Genomic DNA, 26061 nt, shown 5'->3' with positions numbered 1-26061 from the left:
TACAGGAATGTTCTATGGAACAATATGTTAGTCCAACTAGAGAGGGGGCTATACTGGACCTAGTACTGGGGAATGAGCCCAGTCAGGTTGTCAAAGTTTCAGTAGGGGAACATGTGGCAAATAGTGACCACAATTCTGTAAACTTTAGGATAGTAATGGAAAAAGATGAGTGTTGTCCTATGGGTAAGGTGCTGAATTGGAAGAAGGCTAACTACAGCCAGATTAGGCAGGAATTGGTAGTTGTTGATTGGGAGAGGCTGTTCGAGGTTAAATCCACATATGGCATGTGGGAGTCTTTTAAGGAGCAGGTGATCGGGCTGCAGGACAGGTATGTGCCTATAAAAAGGAAGGATAGGAAAGGTAGAATTGGAGAGCCGTGGATAACCAGTGAAACTGTAGGTCTAATCAGAAAGAAAAAAGAGGCATACGTAAGGTCCAGGCAGCTAAAAACAGATGGAACACTGAAAGAAGGTAAACACAGTAAGAAGTCTGACAACACCAGGTTTAAGTCCAACCGATTTATTTGATAGTAAACTCACAAGCTTTACCCCAGTCCAACGCTGGCATCTCCACATCATGACACTGAAAGAATACAGAGAAAGTAGAAAAGAGCTCAAACAGGGAGTTAGAAGGGCAAAAAGGGACATGAAATGTCCTTGGCAGTCAGGACTAAGGAGAATCCTAAGGCATTTTATACATATGTTAGGAACAAGAGGGTTGTCAGGGAAAAAAATCAGACCCCTCAGGGACAAAGGTAGGGAATTATGCTTAGAACCCAAGGAAGTAGGTGAGATCCTAAACAAATACTTCACATCAGTATTCACAAAGGAGAGGGACATGTTGACTGGTAGTGTCTCAGAGGGATGTGTTGACCCATTAGAAAAAATCTCAATTACAAGGGAGGAAGTGTTAGGTTTTTTAGGAAACATTAAGACAGACAAATCCCCAGGGCCTGATGGCATCTATCCTAGACTGCTCAGGGAGACAAGGGATGAAATTGCTGGGCCTTTAACAGAAATCTTTGTCTCTTCACTGGACACAGGTGAGGTCCCAGAGGATTGGAGGATAGCGAATGTGGTACCGTTATTTAAAAAGGGTAACAAGGATAACCCGGGTAATTATAGGCTGGTGAGCTTGATGTCCTTGGTAGGGAAATTGTTGGAGAAGATTATTAGAGATATGATATATGCACGTTTAGAACTATTTGCGATAGACAGCATGGTTTTGTACAAGGGAGGTCATGCCTCACAAATTTAATTGAGTTTTTTGGGGAGGTGGCAAAAACGATTGACGAGGGAAGGGCCATGGCTGTTGTCTGTATGGATTTTAGTAAAGGTTTGACAAGATCCCTCATGGCAGGCTGGTGCAAAAGGTTAAATCTCACGGGACAAAAGGAGTGCCAGCTAGATGGGTCGAGAACTGGCTTGGCCACAGAAGACAGAGTGTAGCAGTGGAGGGATCTTTTTCCGGTTGGAGGTCTGTGACCAGTGGTGTTCCGCAGGGCTCAGTACTGGGACCTCTGCTGTTTGTGATATATATAAATGATTTGGAAGAATATGTAGCTGGTGTGATCAGTAAGTTTGCGGACGATACAAAGATTGCTGGAGTTGCGGATAGTGATGAACATTATCAGAGAATACAGCAGGATATAGATAGGCTGGAAAATTGGGTGGAGAAATGGCAGATGGAATTTAATCCAGGTAAATGCAAAGTGATGCATTTTGGTAGATCTAATCCGGGGGGAGCTATACAATAAATGGCAGAACCATCAGGAGTATAGACACACAGAGGGACCTGGGTGTGCAAGTCCACAGATCCTTAAAGGTGGCAGCATAGGTGGAGAGGGTGGTAAAGAAGGCATATGGCATGCTTGCTTTTATTGGAAGGGGGATAGAGTATAAATGTTGGCATATGATGTTGCATCTATATAGAACGTTGGTTAGGCCATATTTGGAATACTGCGTCCAGTCCTGGCCGCCACACTACCAGAAGGACGTGGAGGCTTTGGAGAGAGTGCAGAAAAGGTTTCCCAGGATGTTGCCTGGTATGGAGGGTCTTAGCTATGAGGAGAGATTGGGTAAACTGGGGTTGTTCTCCCTGGAAAGATGGAGGATGAGGGGCGACCTAATAGAGGTGTATAAAATTATGAAGGGCATAAATAGGGTGAACAGTGGGAAGCTTTTTCCCAAGTCGGAGGTGATAAGGGGTCACAAGTTCAAGGTGAGGGGGGCAAGATTCAACACAGATGTCAGGGGAACGTATTTTACACAGAGGGTTGTGGGGGCCTGGAATGCTGTGCCAAGCAAGGTGGTAGAGGCGGACACGTTAGGATTGTTTAAGACTTATCTGGATAGCCACACGAACAGACTGGGAATAGAGGGATACAAACAGATGGTCTAGTTGGGCTCATGAGCGGCGCAGGCTTGGAGGGCCGAAGGGCCTGTTCCTGTGCTGTATTGTTCTTTGACACCATGAATCGACATGTCCCTCTCCATTGTGACTACCAATGCAAAGTACTCATTAAGGATCTCACCCAGTCCCTTTGGTTCTCCACATAATTTCTCTCCTTTGTCCTTAAGCGGACCAACTCTAGCTAGCCTATCTAGCTATTTGTGATTTTTATCAATGACTTGGAAGAGGGAGCTGAAGGGTGGATTAGTAAATTTGCTGATTGGTGGAGTAGTGGATGAGGTGGAGGACTCTTGCAGGCTGCAGAGAGACAATGATAGGATACAGAGCTGGGCAGAAAAGTGGCAGATGGAGTTTAACCAAACTTGATGCAGATTACAGGGTCAATAGCAGGGTTCTAAGGAATGTGGAGGAACAGAGAGGGTTCAGATTCAACCTGTGCTTAAAGCTCTTTACACTCACATTGTCTATACCTTTAAGAATTGATTAGCTGTAAAGACTCTCATTCCAGTCATTATGCATGTAAATTGAGTTTGTGTCTTTGTGTCCTTTCTACCATCAGAACTCCCAGCCAGCTGACGAAGGGACAGGCTGTCCTGAAAGCTTGTGGCTTTTGCTACAAATAAACCTGTTTGGACTATAAACTGGTGTTGTGGGATTTCTTTCAAATTCAGATCCACAGATCTCTGAAGGTTGCCGCTCAAGTGGATAGAGCCGTGAAGAAGGTGTTTATTAATAGGGGGTTTGAGTTTAAAAGCTGTGGGGTTATGCTGCAACTATACCGGATGTTAGTGAGACCACATTTGGAATATTGTGTTCAGTTCTGGTCACCTCACTATAAGAAGGATGTGGAAGCATTGGAGAGAGTGCAGAGGAGATTTACCAGGATGATGCCTGGTTTGGAGGGTAAGTCTTATGAGGAAAGGTTGTGGGAGCTGGGGCTTTTCTCTTTGGAGCGGAGGAGAATGAGAGGCAGCTTAATTGAGACTTATAAGATGATGAGAGGGATTGATAGAGTGGAAATGCAGAGACTATTTCCTCGGGTGGAAGTAGCTGTTACAAGGGTGCATAACTATAAGGTTCATGGTGGGAGATATAGGAGGGATGGCTGAGGTAGATTCTTTACTCAGAGTGTGGTTGGGGTATGGAATAGACTGCCTGCTGTGATAGTGGAGTTGGACACTTTAGGAACTTTCAGGCGGTTATTGAATAGGTACATGGAGCACATCAGAATGATAGGGAGGGGATAGCTTGATCTTGGAATTGGACATAGCTCGGCACAACATTGAGGGCCGAAGGGCCTGTACTGTGCTGTACTGTTTCTATGTTCTATATGTTCTCACCTCTTGTTCCTAATATATGTACATAATGCCATGGAATTCTCCTTAATCCTGTCTGCCAAGGACAGTTCGTGACCCCTTCTTGCTGTCCTAATACCTGTTTGAGCTCTTTTTTCCCGGTATTGTTCAAGTGCTTCATCTGTTCTTAATTGCCTAGACTTCAAGCCATAGAGTCGTAGAGGTTTACAGCATGGAAACAGGCCCTTCAGCCCAACTTGTCCATGCTGCCCTTTTTTTAAATTCCAAAGCTGGTCCCAGTTGCCCGCATTTGGCCTATATCCCTCTGTACCCATCTTACCCATGTAACTGTCGAAATGCTTTTTAAAAGACAAAATTGTACCCACCTCTACTACTAGCACTGGCAGCTTGTTCTAGACACTCACCACCCTCTGTGTGAAATAATTGCCCTTCTGGGCCCTCCCCTCTCACCTTAAACCTATGCCCTCTAGTTTTAGACTCCTCTACCTTTAGGAAAAGATGTTGACTTTCTAGCTAATCTATGGCCTTCATAATTTAACAGACCTCTATAAGATCATCCCTCAGCCTTCTACGTTCCAAAGGAAAAAAGTCCCAGTCTATCCAACCTCTCCTTATAACTCAAGTCCAGGTAGCATCCTAGTAAATCTTTTCAAATAGTTATTAATCTACTCTAGTTTAATAATATCCTTTCCATAATAGGGTGACCAGAACTGTACACAATATTCCAAGTGTGGCCTTAATAATGTCTTGTACAACTTCAATAAGATGCCCCAATTCTTGTATTCAGTGTTGTGACCAATGAAACCAAGCATGCTGAATGTCTTCTTCACCTCTCTGTCCATCTCTGACTCCATTTTCAAGGAGCGTTGAACATGTGCCTCTAGATCTCTTTGTTCTGTAACTCTCCTCAACGCCCTACTATTAACTGAGTAATCATGCCTGGTTCAGTCTACCAAAGCGCATCACCTCTCAGTTATTTAAATTAAACTCCATCTGCCATTCGTCAGCTCACTGACCCAATTGACCAGGATCCTGTTGCAATCAGAGATATCTTTCTTCACTGTCCACTGTGCCATCAATCTTGGTGTCATCTGCAAAATTACTAACCATGCCTCCTATATTCTCATCCAAATCATTAATATAAATGACAACTAACAGTGGACCCAGCACTGATCCCTGAGGCACACGCTACTGGTCACAGGCCTCCAGCTTGAAAAAGAACTCTTTACAATTGCCTCTGGCTTTTGTCATCAAGCCAATTTTGTATCCATTTAGCTACCTCACCTTGGATCCTGTGAGATGTTAACCTTATGCAACCACCTACCATGCAGAACCTTGTCAGAGGTCTTGCTGGTAGACAGCATCAACTGCACTGCCCTCATCGTGCCTTACTAACCTTATTGAGTTTTTTGAGAAGGTGACCAAAGAGGTGGATGGGGGTAAGGCAGTTGACGTGGTATACATGGATTTTAGTAAGGCGTTCGATAAGGTTCACCATGGTAGGCTTCTGCAGAAAATGCAGATGTATGGGATTGTGGGTAATCTAGGAAGTTGGATCAGGAATTGGCTATCAGATAGGAGACAGAGGGTGGTGGTGGATGGTAAATATTCATCATGGAGTGCAGTTACGAGTGGTGTGCCTCAGGGATCTGTTTTGGGGCCACTGTTGTTTGTAATTTTTATTAATGATCTGGATGAGGGTATAGTTGGGTGGATTAGTAAATTTGCTGATGACACCAAAGTTGGAGGTGTGGTAGATTGTGAGGAAGGGTGTCATAGTCTGCAGGGAGACTTAGATAGGTTGCAGAGCTGGGCCGAGAGGTGGCGGATGGAATTTAATGCGGAGAAGTGTGAGGTAATTCACTTTGGTAGGAGTAACAGATGTGTCGAGTATAGGGCTAACGGGAGGACTTTGAATAGTGTGGATGAACAGAGGGATCTAGGTGTGTGTGTACATAGATCCCTGAAAGTTGGGAATCAAGTAGATAAGGTTGTCAAGAAGGCGTACGGTGTCTTGGCGTTTATTGGTAGGGGGATTGAATTTAGGAGTCGCAGTGTAATGTTGCAACTGTACACTACTCTAGTGCGGCCGCACTTGGAGTACTGTGTGCAGTTCTGGTCCCCGCATTACAAGAAGGATGTGGAGGCGTTGGAGAGGGTGCAGAGGAGGTTTACTAGGATGTTGCCTGGTATGGTGGGGAGGTCCTATGAGGAGAGACTGAGGGATCTAGGGTTGTTTTCGTTGGAAAGAAGGCGGCTAAGAGGGGATCTTATTGAAACATATAAGATGATTAGAGGTTTAGATAGGGTGGATAGTGATAGCCTTTTTCCTCGGATGGAGAAAGCTAGCACGAGGGGGCATGGCTTTAAATTAAGGGGGGGTAGCTACAGGACGGATGTCAGGGGTAGGTTCTTTACCCAGCGGGTGGTGAGGGATTGGAATGCCCTGCCTGCTGCTGTTGTAAATGCGTCTAGTTTGGGGGCGTTTAAGAGATCTCTGGATAGGTTTATGGACGAAAAGGGATTGGTATAGGCTAGTGGGTCATTGTTTTTGTAACTGGTCGGCGCAACATCGTGGGCCGAAGGGCCTGTTCTGCGCTGTAATGTTCTATGTTCTATGTTCTATCTACCTTCTGGATTACCCCTGTATGTATCCTTCTTCTTCTTGACTAGACTAACAATTTCCCTGGTCAGCCAGAGTTCCTGAATCCAGCCTTTCCTTTCCATCCTTTTCATTGGCACATGCCTGTCCTGCACTCCAATCAATTGTTCCTCAAAAGACTGCTGCGTACCAAATGTGGATTTACCCTCAAACAGCCTGTCCCAAACAACAGCTTCCAAATCCTGCCTAATCCAGTTGTACTTTGCCTTCCCCCAATTTAGCACCTTAACCTTAGGGTAACATTCTTCCTTTTCCACCAGGATCCAAAAGCTTATGGGACTATGGTCATTGTTTGCTACATTTTCCCCCACTGCAACTTTGATGAAGGTGTGTTGGTTTTGCTGAAATGTCATGACTCTTTCATGGATACAAATAGTGAAGTCTGGCAGTGCATCCTATTTCAGATAGCAAAACCAAGTCTGTGAACATGACGGTTGCTATCAGTCTTTCCTTTCCCAAAGAAGGTGTATTCTCAGGTTATTCGACTGGTAAGCCTAACATTTGTGGTGGGTAAATTACTAGAGAGGATTCTGAGGGATAAGATAGAGAGGCATCTGGAAAGACAGGGTTTGATTAGGTTTGTGCATGGGAGATCATGCCTTACAAATTTGTTGAAGTTCTTTGTTGAAGTGACCAGGAAGGTTGATGAGAGCAGGGGATAGACATAGTCTGTGTGGACTTTAGTAAGGCCTTTGATCAAGTTCCACTTGGTCGGCTGCTCTGGAAGGTTAGATCATATGGAAATCCAGGGAGAGCTGGCAAATTGGATATACAATTGGCTTAATAGTATGAAGCAGAAGATAATGGTGGATGTTTGTTGGACTGGAAGCCTGTGACCAGTGGTGTGCTGGACTCACTGCTGTATATTATCTGTATCAATAAGTTGAATGAGAATGTACAAGGCATGATCAGTAAGTTTGCAGGTGACACTAACGTAGATTGTATTGTTGACAGTAAGGACGGTTATCAAAAATTGCAGCAGGATCTTGATCAGCTGGGGAAGTGGGTCGAGAAATAGCAAATGGAGTTTAATACCGATAAGTGTGAGGTCTGGCATTTTGGAAGGTTAAATCCAGGTAGAACTTTCATGGTAAATGGTAAAACCTTAGGGATTATTGTGGAGTAGAGGGACCTTGGCGTTGAGGTGTATGGTTTTGTCAAGGTAGAGTCACAGATAGATAGGACAGTGAAGAAGGCTTTTGACACGCTGGCCTTCATTAGTCAGGGCATTGAGTATAGTTGAGAAGTTATGTTGCAGTTGTACAGGATGTTGGAGTACTGTGTTCAGTTTTGGTCACCTTGCTATAGGAAAGATGTTATTAAACTGGAGATGCTGCAGAAGAGATTTACAAGGATATTGCCAGGATTCAAGGGACAGAGTTATAAGGAGAGATTGGACAGCAAGGACTTCCTTCTTTGGAGAGTAAGAGACTCAGGTGATCTTATAGATTTGTACAAGATCACGAAAGGCAGGGTGAATGCATTTAGCCTTTTTCCCAGGGTTGGGGAGTCGAGAACTAGAGGACATGTTTACATTAAGAGGGCAAAAAATTAATGAGAGCCTGAGGAACAACTTTTTTATACAGAGGGTGGTAAGTATGGGGAAAGAGCTGCCAGAGAAAGTGATTGAGGCAGGGACATTGACAACATTTAAAAGGCATTTGGATAGATACATGGATAGGAAAGGTTTAGAGGCATATCAGCTAAATGCAGTTAGGTTGGCATGAACCAGTTTGGGCCAAAGGCCATGTCTCCATGCGGTTGATTTATGACTGCCCTTCCCTAGGAAAACAAGTCTCACTAAGGGTGACAGTACAAATTTGGAGTCTTAATGGTTCATGTGATATAATTGCTGTTTTCCTTTCCAGTGGTCACTTGAAATCTCTCAGGTCTCCAACATTCCAAGTTTTAAAGTTTAGGATTTTCTTTGATCTCAAAGTTTGTGATCGTGTTAGATGTGGTTCCTCTCCTAGGAGAAAAAGCGACTGTCTATTTTAATAGCAGCTTTTCCAGCCCCCCACCCCATTTCAGTTGAGTGGAAGGTATCATGAAGAGGGTTGCTCAATAACAGATGCTGCTATCCAAAGATGTTCCAACATGTGCCCAAATAATGGTCATGAATCTATTGCCTGTGAGACTTTTGTCCCCATTGCCAATTATGCATCATACAGGAATTGGCTGAATGTCCTCAGTAGATGCATCCATGCAACTTCATTTTGCTTGGGAACCTTGGGGTACTGCCATTGTCCAAACAATCTTTATGGTTTGGTGATTAAATTACAGTGACTGTCAAATCATGATGATGGGGCTATCCTTCTGCAGCTTGTGAAACATACAGACTTCTTTACCTGTTCTGCTGTTGAACAATTTGGACTGCACTTTGCAAAACCCATGCACAAACCTAATCAAAGCCTGTCTTTCCAGATGCCTGTATATCTTATCCCTCAGAATCCTCTCTAGTAATTCACCCACCACAAATGTTAGGCTTACCAGTCGAATAACCTGAGAATACACCTTCTTTGGGAAAGGAAAGACTGATGGCAACCGTCATGTTCACAGACTTGGTTTTGCTATCCTCCCCTGACCTTGTCATCTTGGGTGACCCTACCAGGAGCAAGGAGCTCCTAATAGCATCACCAAGGGATCACCAGAATTCACCACATCACGTGGCAATCCACTGAGAAGTTCTAGTAACTACAGGCTTAAAAGACTATGATTTACCATAAATGGTGAGTATGATTTTAGAACAATCAGGGAAGAGAAAATCAGCCAGCATTTGAAGAAGTTTGCACAATTAAGGATTACTAGTATGGATTTGTAAAAGGCAATCATGCTTAACTAATCTAACTTAACTTTTTTAATGGAAGTAATAGAGAAAATTGGTGAAGGATGTTGCCTATTTGGATTTTCAGAGTATTTGCCACAGTACCATGAAAGAAACTATTTAAATAATTGACGCTCATGGGATCAAAGGGCTATTATCAATTTAGATAAGAAATCACCTTAAGAACAGGTAAATCATAGTAAATAAAAATCAATGTACTGCGGATGCTGGAAATCTGAACTGAAAGCCGAAAATGCGAAAAAAAACCCCAGCGGGTCTGGCAGCATCTCTGGAGAGAGAACCAGTTGACATTTTAAGTGTTATGACTCTTCATCATAGAATCATGCAGCATAGAAGAGACCCTTTGGCCCATCAAGTCTACACCGATGCATCAGAAACACCCGAACTTCCACCTAATCCCATCTGCCAAGACTTGGCCCATAGCCCTAAATGTTATGATGTCCCAAGTGTTCATCCAGATACGTTTTGAAAGATGTGAGGCAACCCACCGCCACCACCCTCAGAGGCAGTACATTCCAGACCGTCACCACTCTCTGGGTAAACAAGTTTTCCTCACATCCCTCTCTAAATCTCCTGCCCCTCACCTTGAACTTATGCCCCCTCATGGCTGACCCTTCTGGATTGGAGAAAGGTAGAAATGTGATGGTAATCATAGAATCCCTACAGTGCAGAAGGAGGCCATTCGGCCCATGGAGTCTCCAACAGAAAATTTTACTCTATCCCTATAACCCCACACATTTACCTACCTGATTCCCCTAACCTATCCACCTTGGAACAGTAAAGGATAATTTAATAACATGGCCAATTAACCTAATCTGCACATCTTTGGAATGTGGGAAGAAACAAAAGCACTCCAAGGAACCTCATGCAGACACAGGGAGAACATGCAAGCTGCACACAGGTAATCATCCAAGGCTGAAATGGAACCAGGGTCCCTTTTGCGCTGTGAGGCAGCAGTGCTAATCACTGTTCTGCCCCTTTCTTGTACTTTTGGGTGGAGTGGAAGGAGAGGTGGGTTAAAATAAGTCATGATAGATAGAAGTTCATAGAATCATAAGAGTGTAGAAGAGGCTGTTCACTCCGTCGAGTCTGCGCGGACAGGTGAGGAACACCTGACCTCCCACCGAATTCTATTTAACCACATTTGGCCTTGAATATTATGACATGCCAAATGCTCAGCCAGGTGCTTTTAAAAGGATGTGAGACAACTCACCTTTGCCACCCTCCCAGGCAGCTGATTCCAGACCGTCACCACCCTCTGAGTAAAAAGGTTTTTCTTTACATTCCCCTTAAACTTTCTGCCCCTTATGACTAGCCCTTCAATTAAGGGGAACAGCTGCTTTTTATCCACTCTGTCCATGGTCCTCATAATCGTGTACACATCAATCAGTTTGCCCCTCAGCCTTCTCTGCTCCAACAAAAACAATCCAAGCCTATCCAACCTCTCTTCATAAGTTGAGATTTGGATGACTCAGGGACAGGACTGGGTACTTCAAGTGCTGGGTTTTAGATGTTTCAGGAGGGACAGGGAGGGAGGTAAAAGAGGTGGGGGAGTGGCACTGTTGATTAGGGATAGTGTCACAACTGTAGAGAAGGTGGATGCCGTGGAGGGATTGTCTACGGAGTCTCTGTGGGTGGAAGTTCGGAACAGGAAGGGGTCAATAACTTTACTGGGTGTTTTCTATAGGCCGCCCAATAGTAACAGGGATGTTGAGGAGCAGATAGGGAAACAGATCCTGGAGAGATGCAGTAATAACAGAGTTGTTGTGATGGGAGATTTTAATTTCCCAAATATCGATTGGAACCCCCCTAGAGTAAGGGGTTTGGATGGGGAGGAGTTTGTTAGGTGTGTTCAGGAGGGTTTCTTCACACAGTATGTGGATAAGCCTACAAGAGGAGAGGCTGTACTTGATTTGGTATTGGGTAATGAACCTGGACAGGTGTCAGATCTCTCAGTGGGGGAGCATTTTGGGGATGGTGATCATAACTCTATGTCTCTCCAATGCCACACTAGCATTGGAGAGAGATAGGATCAGGAAAGCTAGGAAAGTGTTTGTCTGGAGTAAGGGGAATTATGAAGCCATCAGGCAGGAAATTAGAGGCATAAATTGGAAGGAGGTTTTCTTGAGGAAATGTACAGAAGAAATGTGGCAAATTTTTAAGGAATGTTTGTCTGGAGTTCTGCACGACCACGTTCCGATGAGACAGGGAAATTTTGGTAGGTTACAGGAACCGTGGTGCACAAAAGATGTAATGAATCTAGTCAAAAAGAAAAGTGTACAAAAGGTTCAGGGAGCTAGGTAATGTAAGGGATCTAGAGGAGTATATGACTTGTAGGAAGGAACTTAAGAAGGAAATTAGGAGAGCCAGAAGGGGTCATGAGAAGGCCTTGGCAAATAAGATTAAGGAAAACCCTAAGGCGTTCTACAAGTATGTGAAGAGCAAAAGGATGAGATTTGAAGGAATAGGACCTATGAAATGTGATGGTGGGAAAGTTTGTACAGAACCGGTAGAAATAGCAGAGGTGCTCAACACATACTTTACTTCAGTATTCACGGTGGAAAAGGATCTTGGTGGTTGTACTACAGGCTTGCAGCGGACTGAAAAGCTTGATATGTGGACATTGAGAAAGAGGATGTGTTGGAGCTTTTGAAAAGCATCAAGATAGATAAGTCACCGGGACCGGATGGGATGTACCCCAGGTTACTGTGGGAGGCAAAGGAGGAGATTGCAGAGCCTGTGGCAATGATCTTTGCATCATCGATGGAGAAGGGAGAGGTTCTGGAGTATTGGAGGATTGCGGATGTGGTTCTTCTGTTCAAGAAAGGGAGAAGAGATAGCCCAGGAAATTATCGACCGGTGAGTCTAACCTCAGCGGTTGGTAAGTTGATGGAGAAGATCCTGAGAGACAGGATTTATGAACATTTGGAGAAATATAGTATGATCAAAAATAGTCAGCATGGCTTTGTCAAAGGCAGATCGTGCCTTACGAACCTGGTTGAGTTTTTTGAAGATGTGACTAAACACATTGACGAAGGAAAAGCGGTAGATGTGGTTTATGTGGACTTCAGTAAGGCATTCGATAAGGTCCCTCATGCAAGGCTTATTGAAAAAGGTGAGGGGGCATGGCATCCAAGGGGACATTGCTTAGTGGATCCAGAACTGGCTTGCCTGCAGAAGGCAAAAAATGGTTGTAGATGGGTCTTTTTCTGCATGGAGATCGGTCACCAGTGGAGTGCCCCAGGGATCTGTTCTGGGACCCTTGCTGTTTGTGATATTTATAGATGACCTGGATGAGGAAGTGGAGGAATGGGTTGGTAAGTTTGCTGATGACACGAAGGTTGGAGGTGTTGTGGGTAGTGTGGAGGGATGTCAGAAGTTGCAGTGAGACATTGATAGGATGCAAGGCTGGGCGGAGAAGTGGCAGATGGACTTCAACCCGGATAAATGTGTGGTAGTTCATTTTGGCAGGTCAAATGGGATGAAGGAATATAATATTAAGGGTAAGACTCTTAGCAATGTGGAAGATCAGAAGGATCTTGGGGTCCTTGTTCATAGGACTGTCAAATCAGCTTTGCAGGTAGAGGATTTGGTTAAGAAGGCATATGGTGCATTGGCCTTCATCAATTGAGGGATTGAGTTTAGGAGTTGGGAGATAATGCTGCAGCTGTATAAGACCCTGGTCAGACCCTACTTGGAGTTGCTCAGTTCTGGTCACCTCATTTCAGGAAGGATGTGGAAGCCATTGAAAGGGTGCAGAGGAGATTTCAAGGATGTTGCCTGGGTTGGGTGGCATGCCTTATGAAGATAGGTTGAGAGAGCTCGGTCTTTTCTCCTTGGAGAGAAGAAGGATGAGAGGTGACCTGATAGAAGTGTATAAGATGTTGAGGGGTATTGTTGGGGTGGATTCTCAGAGGCTTTTTCCCAGGGCTGAAATGGCTGCCACAAGAGGACACAAGTTTAAGGTGCTGGGGAGTAGGTACAGAGGCGATAGAACATAGAACATTACAGTGCAGAACAGGCCCTTCGGCCCACGATGTTGCGCCGACCAATTAAAAAGCAATGACCCTCTAATCTAAACCAATCCCTTTCCGTCCATAAACCTATCCACGAATCTCTTAAACGCCCCCAAACTAGGCGCATTTACAACTGCAGCAGGCAGGGCATTCCAATCCCTCACCACCCTCTGGGTAAAGATGTCAGGGGTAAGTTTTTCACTCAGAGGGTGGTGGATGAGTGGAATCGGCTGCCATCGATGGTGGTGGAGGCAGATTCGATAGGGTCTTTTAAGAGACTTCTGGATGAGTACATGGGACTTAATAGAATTGAGGGTTATAGGTAAGCCTAGTAGGTAGAGACGTTTGGCGCAACTTGTGGGCTGAAGGACCTGTTTGTGCTGTAGTTTTTCTATGTTCTATGTTCTAAGTTAAATAGAACATAGAACATAGAACATTACAGCGCAGAACAGGCCCTTCGGCCCACGATGTTGCGCCGACCAGTTACAAAAACAATGACCCACTAGCCTATACCAATCCCTTTTCGTCCATAAACCTATCCAGAGATCTCTTAAACGCCCCCAAACTAGACGCATCTACAACTGCAGCAGGCAGGGCATTCCAATCCCTCACCACCCGCTGGGTAAAGAACCTACCCCTGACATCCGTCCTGTAGCTACCCCCCCTTAATTTAAAGTCATGCCCCCTCGTGCTAGCTTTCTCCATCCGAGGAAAAAGGCTATCACTATCCACCCTATCTAAACCCCTAATCATCTTATATGTTTCAATAAGATCCCCTCTTAGCCGCCTTCTTCCCAACGAAAACAACCCTAGATCCCTCAGTCTCTCCTCATAGGACCTCCCCACCATACCAGGCAACATCCTAGTAAACCTCCTCTGCACCCTCTCCAACGCCTCCACATCCTTCTTGTAATGCGGGGACCAGAACTGCACACAGTACTCCAAGTGCGGCCGCACTAGAGTAGTGTACAGTTGCAACATTACACTGCGACTCCTAAATTCAATCCCCCTACCAATAAACGCCAAGACACCGTACGCCTTCTTGACAACCTTATCTACTTGATTCCCAACTTTCAGGGATCTATGTACACACACACCTAGATCCCTCTGTTCATCCACACTATTCAAAGTCCTTTTCTGTTCCAGGCAGCATCCTGGTGAATCTCTTCTGCACCCCCTGCAGTGCAATCACATCCTTCCTATAATGTGACGAACGGCACACAGTACCCTAGCTGTGGCTTCCCCAAAGTTCAATACAACTCCAACATGACATCCCTGCTTTGTAATCTATGCCTTTTCCACCACCCTACAAATGTGCCCTTCTGCTTTCAGGCATCTGTGGGCAAATATGCCACAGTCCCTTTTTCCACAGAACTTCCTAGTGCCATGCCATTCATAGAATACTTGGAAAATTTGGAGACAGTGCAAAGAAGGTTCACCAGGATGCTGCCTGGTCTTGAGGGTATTGGCTATGAGGACAGGATGAATAATCTAGGATTGCTCTCACTGGAAAGGAGGAGGTTGAGGGGAAATATGATAGAGTCTACAAAATTATGAGGGACGTAGACAGGGTGGATAGTCAGAGGCTATTTCCAAGGGTGGAAGTGTCAATTACAAGGGGCATAGGTTCAAGGTGAGAGGAGGAAGGTTTAAGAGGAATGAGTGGGGAGATTTTTTCATGCGGAGAGTGGTGAGTGCCTGGAACGTGCTGCCAGAAGATGTGGTAGAAGCAAGCACATTAGCAACATTTAAGAGGCATCTGGATGGGTACATGAATAGGGAGAAAATAGAGGGATGCAGAGCAAGTAAGGGCAGAACGTTTTTTTTAAAGTTAGGGCATCTTGATCAGCACAGGCTTGGAGGGCTAAGGGCCTGTTTCTGTGCTGTTCTTTGTTTTTATTGCCAGTTTTTATTCCTCGCTAGTTTTCCCTCTTGATTCATTTTCTCTCTCTTTATTATCTTTTTAGCCCTCCTTTGCTAGATTCTGAATTTATCTCAGTCTTTGGGGCTATCACTGATTTCTGTCTCCTTACGTGCTTTTCCTTTCAACTTCATAGTCTCCTTAACCTCCTTGGTTAGTTATGTCTGGTTTATCTTCTGTTAGAAACTTTCCTCCTTCCTGAGATATAGTTCTGCTGAAAGTCATGAATTAACTGCCACTACTTGCTTTTTGTATTTCCTGCTAATCTATCTGCCCACAACTAACTCTATCCTTATTCCATTATAATTGCCTTGATTTAAGTTAAACACAATTGTTTCCGACCCAAGTTTCTCACTCTCAAATTGAAAATTAAATTCTATCATGTTATGATCATTATTTCCTAGGGGATATTTTACTCTGAGGTAATTTATTAAACAAAGAACAAAGAAAACGACAATGTAGGAACAGGCCCTTTGGCCCTCCAAGTCTGCACCGACCACGCTACCTGACTGAACTGAAACCCCCTACCCTTCCGGGGATCATCTCCCTCTATTCCCATCCTATTCATGAATTTGTCAAGTTGCCCCTTAAAAGTCAGTATTGTATCTGCTTCCACTACCTCCCCCGGCAACAAGTTCCAGGCACCCACTACTCTCTGTGTAAAAACTCTGCGTTGTATATCTCCTTTAAACCTTGCCCCTTGCACCTTAAACCTGTGCCTCCCAGTAATTGACTCTTCCACTCTGGGAAAAAGCTTCTGACTATCCACTCTGTCCATGCCTCTCGTAATCTTGTAGACTTCTATCAGGTCTCCCCTCAACTTCCGTTGTGAGAACAAACCAAGTTTCTCCAACCTCTCCTCATAGTTAATACCCCCCATACCAAGCAACATCCTGGTAAAACTTTTCTGTACCCTCTCCAAAGCGTCCACATCCTTTTGGTAGTGTGGCGACCAGAACTGAACACTATATTCCAAGTGTGGCCTAACTAAAATTCTGTGAAGCTGCAACATGACTTGCCAATTTTTAGACTCAGTGCCCTGGCCGATGAAGGCAAGCATGCTGTATGTCTTTTTGACTACCTTCTCCACCTGCATTGCCACTTCGTCACCTTCTCCACCTGTATTGCCACTTTCAGCGACCTGTGAATCTGTGTACACCGAGGTCCCTTTGCCTATCAATACTGTTAATGGTTCTGCCATTTACTGTATATTTCCTATTTGGATTAGACCTTCCAAAATGCATTACCTCACGTTTGTCCAGATTAAACTCCATCTGCCATCTCTCCGCCCAAGTCTCCAACCAATCTATATCTTGCTGTATTTTTTGATGGTCTTCATCACTATCTTTGGGGCTAATCCACCAACCTTTGTGTTGTCCGCAAACTTACTAATCAATTCAGTTATGTTTTCCTTCACATGATTTATATATATTACAAACAGCAAAGGTCCCAGCACTGATTCCTGAGGGACGCCACTTGTCACAGCTCTCCATTCAGAAACACATCCTTCCACTGCTACCCTCTGTCTTTGACCAAGCCAGTTTTGTATGCATGTAGCCAGCTCACCTCTGATCCCATGCGACTTCATCTTCTGTACCAGTCTGCAATGAGGGACCTTGTCAAAGGCCTTACTGAAGTTCATGTAAACAACATCCACTGCCCTATCCTCATCAATCATCTTGGTCATTTCCTCAAAAAACTCAATCAAGTTAGTGAGAACGACCTCCCCTTCACAAAACCATGTTGCCTCTCACTAATACGTCCACTTATTTCCAAATGAGAATAAATCCTGTCTCGAAAAACCCTCTTCTTAATACCTCAAAAATCCTCAAATTATTCTTGCTACCCTTCTTAAACAGAGGAACAAGACTGGCTATTCTCCAATCCTCTGGGACCTCCCCTGTAGTCAGTGAGGATACAAAGATTTCTGTCTAGACCCCAGCAATTTCTTCCCTTGCCTCTCTCAATATCCTGGGGTATATCTCAAGAACCCCAATACCTCCACCTTTTTGATATCAACATTGAATCAGACTATCCAAATAGGAAGTATACAGTAAATGGCAGAACTGTTACGAGTATTGATAGGCAAAGGGACCTCGGTGTACACAGATACACAGGTGTCACCTTTTCCTAGACTCATCATTCACCAAGTCCTTCTCTTTACCTACGTCATTACTCCTTGCTAGATCCAAGATAGCCTGTTTCCTGTTTGGCTCCATGATACATAGCTCTCAGAAATTATCCCTGATGCACTGTACGAATTCATTGTCATTGATACCCTTTCCACACTGATTTACCCAATCAACATGAACATTAAAGTCACCCATAATAATTGCTCTTTTTTTTGCATTCTCCTATCATTTGCATTCTCCTATCATTTGGGGGGTCTATAGAAACACAGAAACATAGAAGATAGGAGCAGGAAGAGGCCATTTGGCCCTTTGAGCTTGCCCTGCCATTCATTACAACCATGGCTGATCATCCAACTCAATAGCCTAATCCTGCTTTTTTCCACATAACCTATACATGACTACAACCAATATCATCTATATCTGTTTTTTAGCTCCATCCAAATGGACTTTACAGCGGAATTTGACTGCCTTGCCTGTCCCAGAATCTGGGAGTCTGAGGCTCGCAGAATGGAAATCTCCGTTGGACTTGGGCAGAATTTTCCGATCGCGTCCAAGCAAGATCATAAAATCCCACCTTCCATCGAGCCTAGGTCATCTCTCACAACTGACCTCATTTCATCACTTCTTAATAGTGCTACCCCCACCATCTTTTCCTTCCTGTTGTTCCGAAATGTCAAATATCCATGGATATTAAGTTCCCAGTTTTGATCTTCTTTTGACCATGGGCCTGATTTTACTATGTATTGTGCCCATTTTCGGTTGCAAAAATTTGGTAAAGTCAGGCATGAGGTGAGTAGTGCAACCTGCGCCTGCCTCTGTGCCATTTTTCCCCATTACCAAGGCCCGAAAATGGCTGCAATTGGAACTTCACCCGAAGCGACAGCCATTTAAATGCTCTAAGATGTCTATGTTTCTATAGGGGAAAAAGCAGGATTAAGCTATTGAGTTGGATGATCAGCCAAGATCTTAATGAATGACGGAGCAGGCTCGAAGGGCCAAATGGCCTCCTCCTATCTTCGATATCTCCTATGTCTATGATCAGTTGGGGAGGGGGTGGGGGGCGGTGTCAGCTGGCAGCTGCCACTCTGCCTGAGATCATTGGAGAGAAAGGAGGGGTCTACTGCCACTCTACCTGAGATCAGTAGAGGAAAGGAGGGGTCCACTCCTCTCAGCCTGAGATCAGTAGAGGAAAGGAGTTGTAAATGTGCCTAGTTTGGGAGCGTTTAAGAGATCCGTGGATAGGTTTATGGATGGAAAGGGTTTGGTTTAGATTAGAGGGTCATTGCTTTTTAACTGGTTGGCACAACATCGTGGGCTGAAGGGCCTGTTCTGCGCTGTGATGTTCTACATTCTATATGAAAGGAGGGGTCCACTGCCGCTCTGCCTGAAGTCGGTGGGTGGGAGGGGAAAGGGAGGAGGGGCATGCATTTGGTCTAGGTGCGGGGGATGGGGGTCAGTAATGTTGTGGGGGTGAGGCAATGTCTGGGAGGCCAGGGAGAGGTAAAGAACAAAGAACAAAATCAGCCTGGGAAACAGGCCCTTCGGCCCAACAAGCCCGCGCCACCATCTCAACACCACCAGTCCACTTCTCTACCCATGACCCCTATCTAATGTTTTATGGCCATCCAGATTGAGGGAAACTGATTTAGGGACAATTTATTCCTGCCAATCAGCCTAACAGCACATCTTTGGGGTGTGGGAGGAAACCGGAGCACCTGGAGAAAACCCACGCAAGCACGGGGAGAATGCGCAAACTCCCACAGACACCGGCCCAAATCCATGTGTCTGCACAGCAATCAGCGATAGTCACTGAGCTGTCGTCTTGCCCAGTATCTTGTCCAGTTTAGGCACACACTAATGACATGAAGCACTAGGCCAATCTCGAACAACCAAGAGCAGCCCCAGTACGACCCATCGCGTGTATGCCCCTCGTTGGACACATAAGAACACAAGAACATAAGAAATAGGAGCAGGAGTAGGCCATCTAGCCCTTCGAGCCTGCCCCGCCGTTCAATAAGATCATGGCTGATCTGTCGTGGCTCAGTTCCACTTTCCCGCCCTCTCCCCATAACCCTTAATCCCCTTTCTTATCAAAAACCCATCAACCCGCGTCTTAAAGATATTTAGCGAGGCAGCCTCCACCACTTCAACGGGCAGAGAATTCCAGAGATTCACCACCCTTTGAGTGAAGAAGTTCCTCCTCAACTCCATTCTAAACCGCCCCCCCTTTATCTTGAGGCTGTGCCCCCTAGTCCTACTGTCTTTTTTGAGCGGGAAGAGTCTCTCCACCTCTATCCTATCCATCCCATTCATCATCTTATACATCTCAATGAGATCTCCCCTCATTCTTCTAAACTCTAACGAGTACAAGCCCAGTTTATTCAGCCTCTCCTCGTAGCTCAACCCCCTCAACTCCGGTATCAGCCTAGTAAACCTCCTCTGCACTCCCTCCAAGGCCAAAATATCTTTGCGCAGGTGCGGCGCCCAAAACTGCACACAGTACTCCAGCTGCGGCCTCACCAGTGCCCTATACAGCTGCAGCAAGACCTCCCTACTTTTATATTCAATCCCCCTCGCTATGAAGGCCAGCATCCCATTTGCCTTCCTGACCACCTGCTGCACCTGCAAGCTGGGTTTTTGCGACTCATGCACAAGGACACGAGATGGACCGACTCAAAACCTGTGAATGAAAGAGGAAAAAAAAACATTATTATCATACTATACCCATTTACATTACCAGGGACGCCCCAATGCTAATGACCCTTATTTAAAAGGTTCTCCTATATCCACCCATCTCCAACTCAGTCATGTGCCTGTCTAAGTTACTCTTAAATGACTCTAGCGTGTTTGCCTCCACCACCTTACTTGGCAGAGCATTCCATACCCCCACTACCCTCTGTGTGAAAAACCTCCCTCTAATATCTGTGTTGTACCGCTCCCCCCTCACCTTAAGTCCATGGCCCCTTGTCCTACGTGTCTCTATTATAGGAAATAGCTTACCTCTGTTTACTCTATCTATACCCCTCATAATCTTATATACCTCTATTAGATCCCCCCTCAGTCGGCGTCTTTCAAAGGAAAAGAGCCCCAATTTCTTCAATCTTTCCTCATACCCCAGTCCTTCCATACCAGGCAACATCCTGGTAAACCTCCTCTGCACACTCTCCAGAGTCTCCACGTCCTTCCGGTAGTAAGGCGACCAGAACTGTACACAGTACTCCAAATGCGGCTGAACCAACGTTCTGTACAACTGCAACATTAGACTCCAGCTCTTATATTCTATACCCCTTCCTATAAAGGCTAACATACCATAGGCTTTCTTCACCACACTCTTCACTTGCACTGCCACCTTCAAAGACTTGTGCACTTGCACCCCCAGGTCTCACTGTGACTCTATACTCCTTACGGGCTTACCCTTTACCATATAACTCCCCCCTACATTATTCCGGCCAAAATGCATCACCTCACATTTATCCGGATTAAACTCCATTTGCCACGTATCTGCCCAATCAACCAGCCTATCAATATCCCGCTGTATTGCCAGACACTGCTCCTCACTGCCCGCCAATCCAGCCATCTTGGTGTCATCAGCAAATTTGCTGATCACACCACCTACTCCCTCTTCCAAATCATTTATATACACTACAAAGAGAAGAGGTCCCAGTACCGAGCCCTGCGGCACACCACTAGTGACAGACCTCCAGCTAGAAAAAGACCCCTCCACAACTACTTTCTGACTCCTCTTTGCAAGCCAGTTCTCTACCCATCTAGATACCTGACCACATATCCCATGAGCTTTAATCTTCTGTACCAACCTACCATGAGGGACTTTGTCAAACGCCTTACTGAAATCCATATAGACGACATCAACGGCTCGTCCTTCATCAACCGTTTTTGTTACCTCCTCAAAGAATTCTACCAGATTCGTAAGGCAAGACTTCCCCTTGACAAAGCCATGCTGCGTATCCTTAATCAGATCGCAACGCTCCAAGTGCGCATACATCCTATTCCCAAGAATCCTCTCCATCAACTAACCTACCACTGACGTTAAGCTCACCGGCCTATAGTTACCCGGGCTATCCCTCCTACCCTTTTTAAACAACAGTACCACGTTCGCTATCCTCCAGTCCTCTGGGACCTCACCTGTGTCCAAAGAAGAGACAAAGATTTGCGTCAGAGGCCCAGCAATCTCATCCCTCACCTCTCTAAGCAGCCTAGGATAAATGCAATCAGGCCCCGGAGATTTATCGGTTTTAATGCCCTCTAAGAGCCCTAACACTTCTTCCCTCGTAACCAATAGATCTTTCAATCGGTATATCCGGCCCAGGAGGGATGTGGCAGGGGAGAAGCATTTTCTTTTCTGTGCATGCACAGTTGGACATTTCAATCAGAGCTGCAGGGTTTTGGGCACGTTTGGCCCTGCCCACAGCCTTCTATAGCATGATTCAGAATCACTGATACTTTTTGCAGGCAGAGTGCGTATGGGGGTGCCTGAGAACAGGTCTAAAAGTCGGATGTGAAACACTCCCAGTTTCAAATCTGCCCACCGCTTAGAATCAAAATGGTAAAATCGGGCCCCATATCTCTGTAATGGTGATAAGGTCATATCCATTTATTTTAATTTGCACTATCAGTTCCTCTACCTTGATTTTGATTTGATTTATTATTGTCATATGTATTAGCATATGGTGAAAAGTATTGCTTCTTGTACACTATACAGACAAAGCATACCATTCATAGAGAAGGAAAGGAGAGAGTGCAGAATGTAGAGTTACAGTCATAGCTAGGGTGTACAGTAAGATCAATTTAGTGCGAGGTAGGTCTATTCAAAAGTCTGTTGGCAACAGAGAAGCTGTTCTTGAGTTGGTTGGTATGTGACCTCAGACTTTTGTGTCTTTTTCCCAACAGTAGAAGGTGGAAGAGAGAATGTCCGGGGTGCGTGGGGTCTTTAATTATGTTGGCTGTTTTTCTGAGGAAGTGTAGACAGAGTGAATGAATAGAAAGCTGGTTTGCATGATAGACTGGGCTACATTCACAATCCTTTGTACATTATTGTGACCTTGAACAGAGCAGGAGCCATGCCAGGCTGTGATACAACCAGAAAGAATGCTTTCTATTGTGCATCTTTAAAAGTTGGTGACAGTCATAGCTGACATGCCAAGTTTCCTTAGTCTTCTGAGAAAATAGAGACATTGGTGGGCTTTCTTAACTATAATGTCGGCATGAGGGGCCCAGGACAGGTTGTTGGTGATCTGGACACTAAAGACTTGAAGCTCTCAACCCTTTCTACTTCATCCCCGTTGATGGAGACGGGGTATATTCTCCTTTATGCTTCTTGAAGTCAATGACAACCTCCTTCGTTTTGTTGACGTTGAGGAGGAGATTATTGTCACCGCACTAGTTCACCAGATTCTCCATCTCATTCCTGTACTCTGTCTTGTCATTGTTTGAGATCTCACCCACTACGGTGGTGTCGTAAGCACACTTCAAAATAGAGAGCAATCAGGGAAGGATGAGAAGAGATTACAGAGGTAGGAAGGGATGGAAAAATTTGAACATGAGGATGAGAATTAGCTTGATATATTCTTTGTACAGAAATCTATAAGTTTCCCTTCAACCTTTTAACATTCTCCTAGATTGTAGACCCTAGGAACTGACACATAGAACATAGAACACTACAGCACAAACAGGCCCTTGGGCCCACAAGTTGCGCCGATCACATCTATACCTACTAAGCCATAGACCTATCTATAACCCCCAATCCCATTAGATCCCATACACTCATCCAGAAGTCTTTTAAAAGACCCCAGCGAGTTCACCTCCACCACCACCCTTTGAGTGAAAAACTTACCCCCAACATCTCTTCTGTACTTGCTTCCCTGCACCTTAAATCTGTGTCCTCTCGTAGCGACCATTTCAGCCCGGGGAAGTAGCGTTAATATTTTCATGGTGGAGATTTTGGAGGTGACGTAGAACTTGGTTACATAATTCCGAAGAGTCATACAGGCATTGATGTTTACAGCATGGAAACAGGCCCTTCAGCCCAACCTGTCCATGCTGCCCAGTTTTCACCACTAAGCTAGTCCCAATTGCCCGCATTTGGGCCATATCCTTCTATGCTCATCTTACCCATGCAACTGTCTAAATCCTTTTTACATGCTGAGTAACAGGTGTTTCATTTTAATTTCTAGAGTGAATTATGAGTAAAGTGGAGGATAAGCTTGAGCAGATGATACCATGAAGAAAAGCTCACGGGTCCTCTCTCACCAACTGAGTAAGGATTATGTGCAATGTCTTGTATTTATTAACTTTGTATGAAGTATGAACAGTTGGCAACAAGCATGACTTTTGCACCAAATCAAAATGTTGGTTACAAGATGTTGGAAACAGGGTAAGAGGATAAAAAACATAATTGAAAAATAATATGGTTTAAAAAATTACCAAGAACATAAGAAAGAGCCCATGGAATCCAGGGCATTTGGCAAATTAGATCCAAGATTGATTTAGTGGCAGAAGGCAGAGGATGATGGTTGAAGATTATTTTTGTGACTAGAGCCTGTGTCCAGTGGTGTACTGCAGGAATTGGTGCTGGGTCCCTTGCTGTTTGTAGTGTACATCAGTGGCATGGTGACAAAATGGATAGCACTGCTGCCTCAGAGTGCCAGGGACCTTGGGTTTGCACATTCTGCCTGTACCTGTGCGTTTCCTCTGGGTATTCCCACAATGTTTACTTTCACAGTGCAAAGATAGTCATACAATGCAGAAAAGGCCCATAGGCCCATTGAATCTGCACCAACAATAATTGCCACTGGAGGCACACTAATCCCATTTTCCTGCACTTGTCCCATATCCTTGAATGTTGTGATACTTCAAGTGCTCATCCAAATATTTCTTAATGTTTGTAAGGTTTTCAGCCTCCATTAATTCCCATCACCCTCTGAGTGGAAAAACTTTTCCTCAAATATCCTCTGACTCTCCTGTCCCTTTGCTCGAGTCCCCTTGTGATTGACCCCGAAACCAAGGGGAACAGCTGTTCCCTACTCAGCCTATCCATACCCCTTATAATCTTATGCCTCACCCCCTCAGCCTTCTCTTCTCTAAAAAAAGACAACCCAAGCCTATCCAGACTCTCCCTATAGCTCAAATGCTCCATCCCAGGCAACACCTTGGTGAATCTTGTCTGTATCCTTTCAAGTGCAATCACATCCTTCCTGTAGTGAGATGACCAGAACTGTACACAGCACTCCAGCTGTGGCTTAATCAACATCTGAATAGCTCCAATATTACCTCCTTCCTCATGCAGTCTATGTCACAACTAATGAAAGCTTAACTATCCTGGTCACGTGCTCTACCAACTTCAGGGACCTGTGAATAAGTATCCCAAGATCTATCTGTTCCTGAACTTACCCAGTATCTTGCCATTCATTAAATTCTCCCTCAGCTTGTTCCTTCTTCCAAAGTGCATAATCTCGCACTCAGTAGGGTTAAGTACCATCTTCCACTGCTCTGCTCCTCTGATCAAACCATCTATATCTTCCTGTAAATTACAACTGTCTTCACCATTAACCACCCTACAAACTTGCATAACATTGTCCCTGTGGTTTCATCTATGTCACTTACGTACATAACAAAAAATAAGATGTGCAGGTTAGATGGATGAGCCATGGTAGATGAGGGGTGTGTGTGTGACGGAGTGAGAGGGGTTGTGTGGTTCTGTTGTGACAGTGAGAGGGGTGTGCGTGTGTGACGGAGTGAAAGGGGTTGTGCGTGTATGATGGAATGAGAGGGGTGTGCGTGTGTGTGAGAGACGGAGTGAGAGGGGATGTGCGTGTATGACAGACTGAGAGGGCTCTGTGTGTCTGTGTTTGCACATGTGATGGAGTGAGAAGGCTGTGGTGGTGCCTTTCTGTGTGTGATTGTGTGTGTGTGTGTCGGAATGAGAAGGGTTGTGCGTTTGACGGAGTGAGAAGCAGTGTGTGTGACGGAGTGAGAGGGGTGTGTGTGTGTGTGAGAGACGGAGTGAGAGGAGTATGCATGTGTGACAGTGTGAGAAGGGTGTGCATGCGTGACAGTGTGAGAAGGGTGTGCGCGCGTGATGGAGCGAGAGGGGTGTGCATGTGTGACGGAGCGAGAGGGGTGTGCATGTGTGTGAGAATCGGAGTGAGAGGGGTGTGCGTGTGTGACGGAGTGAGAGGGGTGTGTGTGTGTGACGGAGTGAGAGGGCTGTGCGTGTGTGATGGACTGAGAGGGGGTTTGTGTGTGATGGAGTGAGAGGGGATGTGTGTTTGTGAGAGACAGAGTGAGAGGAGTGTGCGTGTGTGACAGTGTGAGAAGGGTGTGCATGTGTGACAGTGTGAGAAGGGTGTGCGCGCGTGATGGAGCGAGAGGGGTGTGCGTGTGTGACAGAGCGAGAGGGATGTGCATGTGTGACGGAGTGAGAGGGGTGAGTGTGTGTGACGGAGTGACAGGGGTGTGCGTGTGTGACAGTGTGAGAAGGGTGTGCATGTGTGACGGAGTGAGAGGGGTGTGCATGTGTGACGGAGTGAGAGGGGTGAGTGTGTGTGACGGAGTGAGAGGGGTGTGCGTGTGTGACGGAGTGAGAGGGGTGTGCGTGTGTGACGGAGTGAGAGGGGTGTGCGTGTGTGACGGAGTGAGAGGGGTGTGCGTGTGTGACGGAGTGAGAGGGGTGTGCGTGTGTGACGGAGTGAGAGGGGTGTGCGTGTGTGACGGAGTGAGAGGGGTTGTGCGTGTGTGACG

General features: G+C 45.3%; 1 protein-coding gene across 6 annotated transcripts in view; it reads left to right on the top strand.

Annotated features, from left to right (window-relative positions):
- Positions 1-26061, top strand: part of tmem108 (transmembrane protein 108) — a 164525-nt gene that overhangs the window by 105715 nt on the left and 32749 nt on the right. For 5 of the 6 annotated variants that reach the window (XM_080215913.1, XM_080215904.1, XM_080215922.1 and 2 more), the window contains one exon: positions 23496-23578. The exons of the other annotated variant lie outside the window; for it this stretch is intronic. In XM_080215913.1, the coding sequence (XP_080072039.1) occupies positions 23542-23578 (37 nt within the window). In that variant the 5' untranslated portion in view covers positions 23496-23541. The remainder of the gene's footprint in view (positions 1-23495; positions 23579-26061) is intronic. 6 annotated transcript variants of the gene reach the window in all.

This window comes from Carcharhinus amblyrhynchos, chromosome 2 (assembly GCF_965287045.1).
Source record: "Carcharhinus amblyrhynchos chromosome 2, sCarAmb.v2.hapA, whole genome shotgun sequence".
NCBI lineage: Eukaryota > Metazoa > Chordata > Chondrichthyes > Carcharhiniformes > Carcharhinidae > Carcharhinus > Carcharhinus amblyrhynchos.
This window is presented reverse-complemented; position numbering and strand designations above follow the sequence as displayed.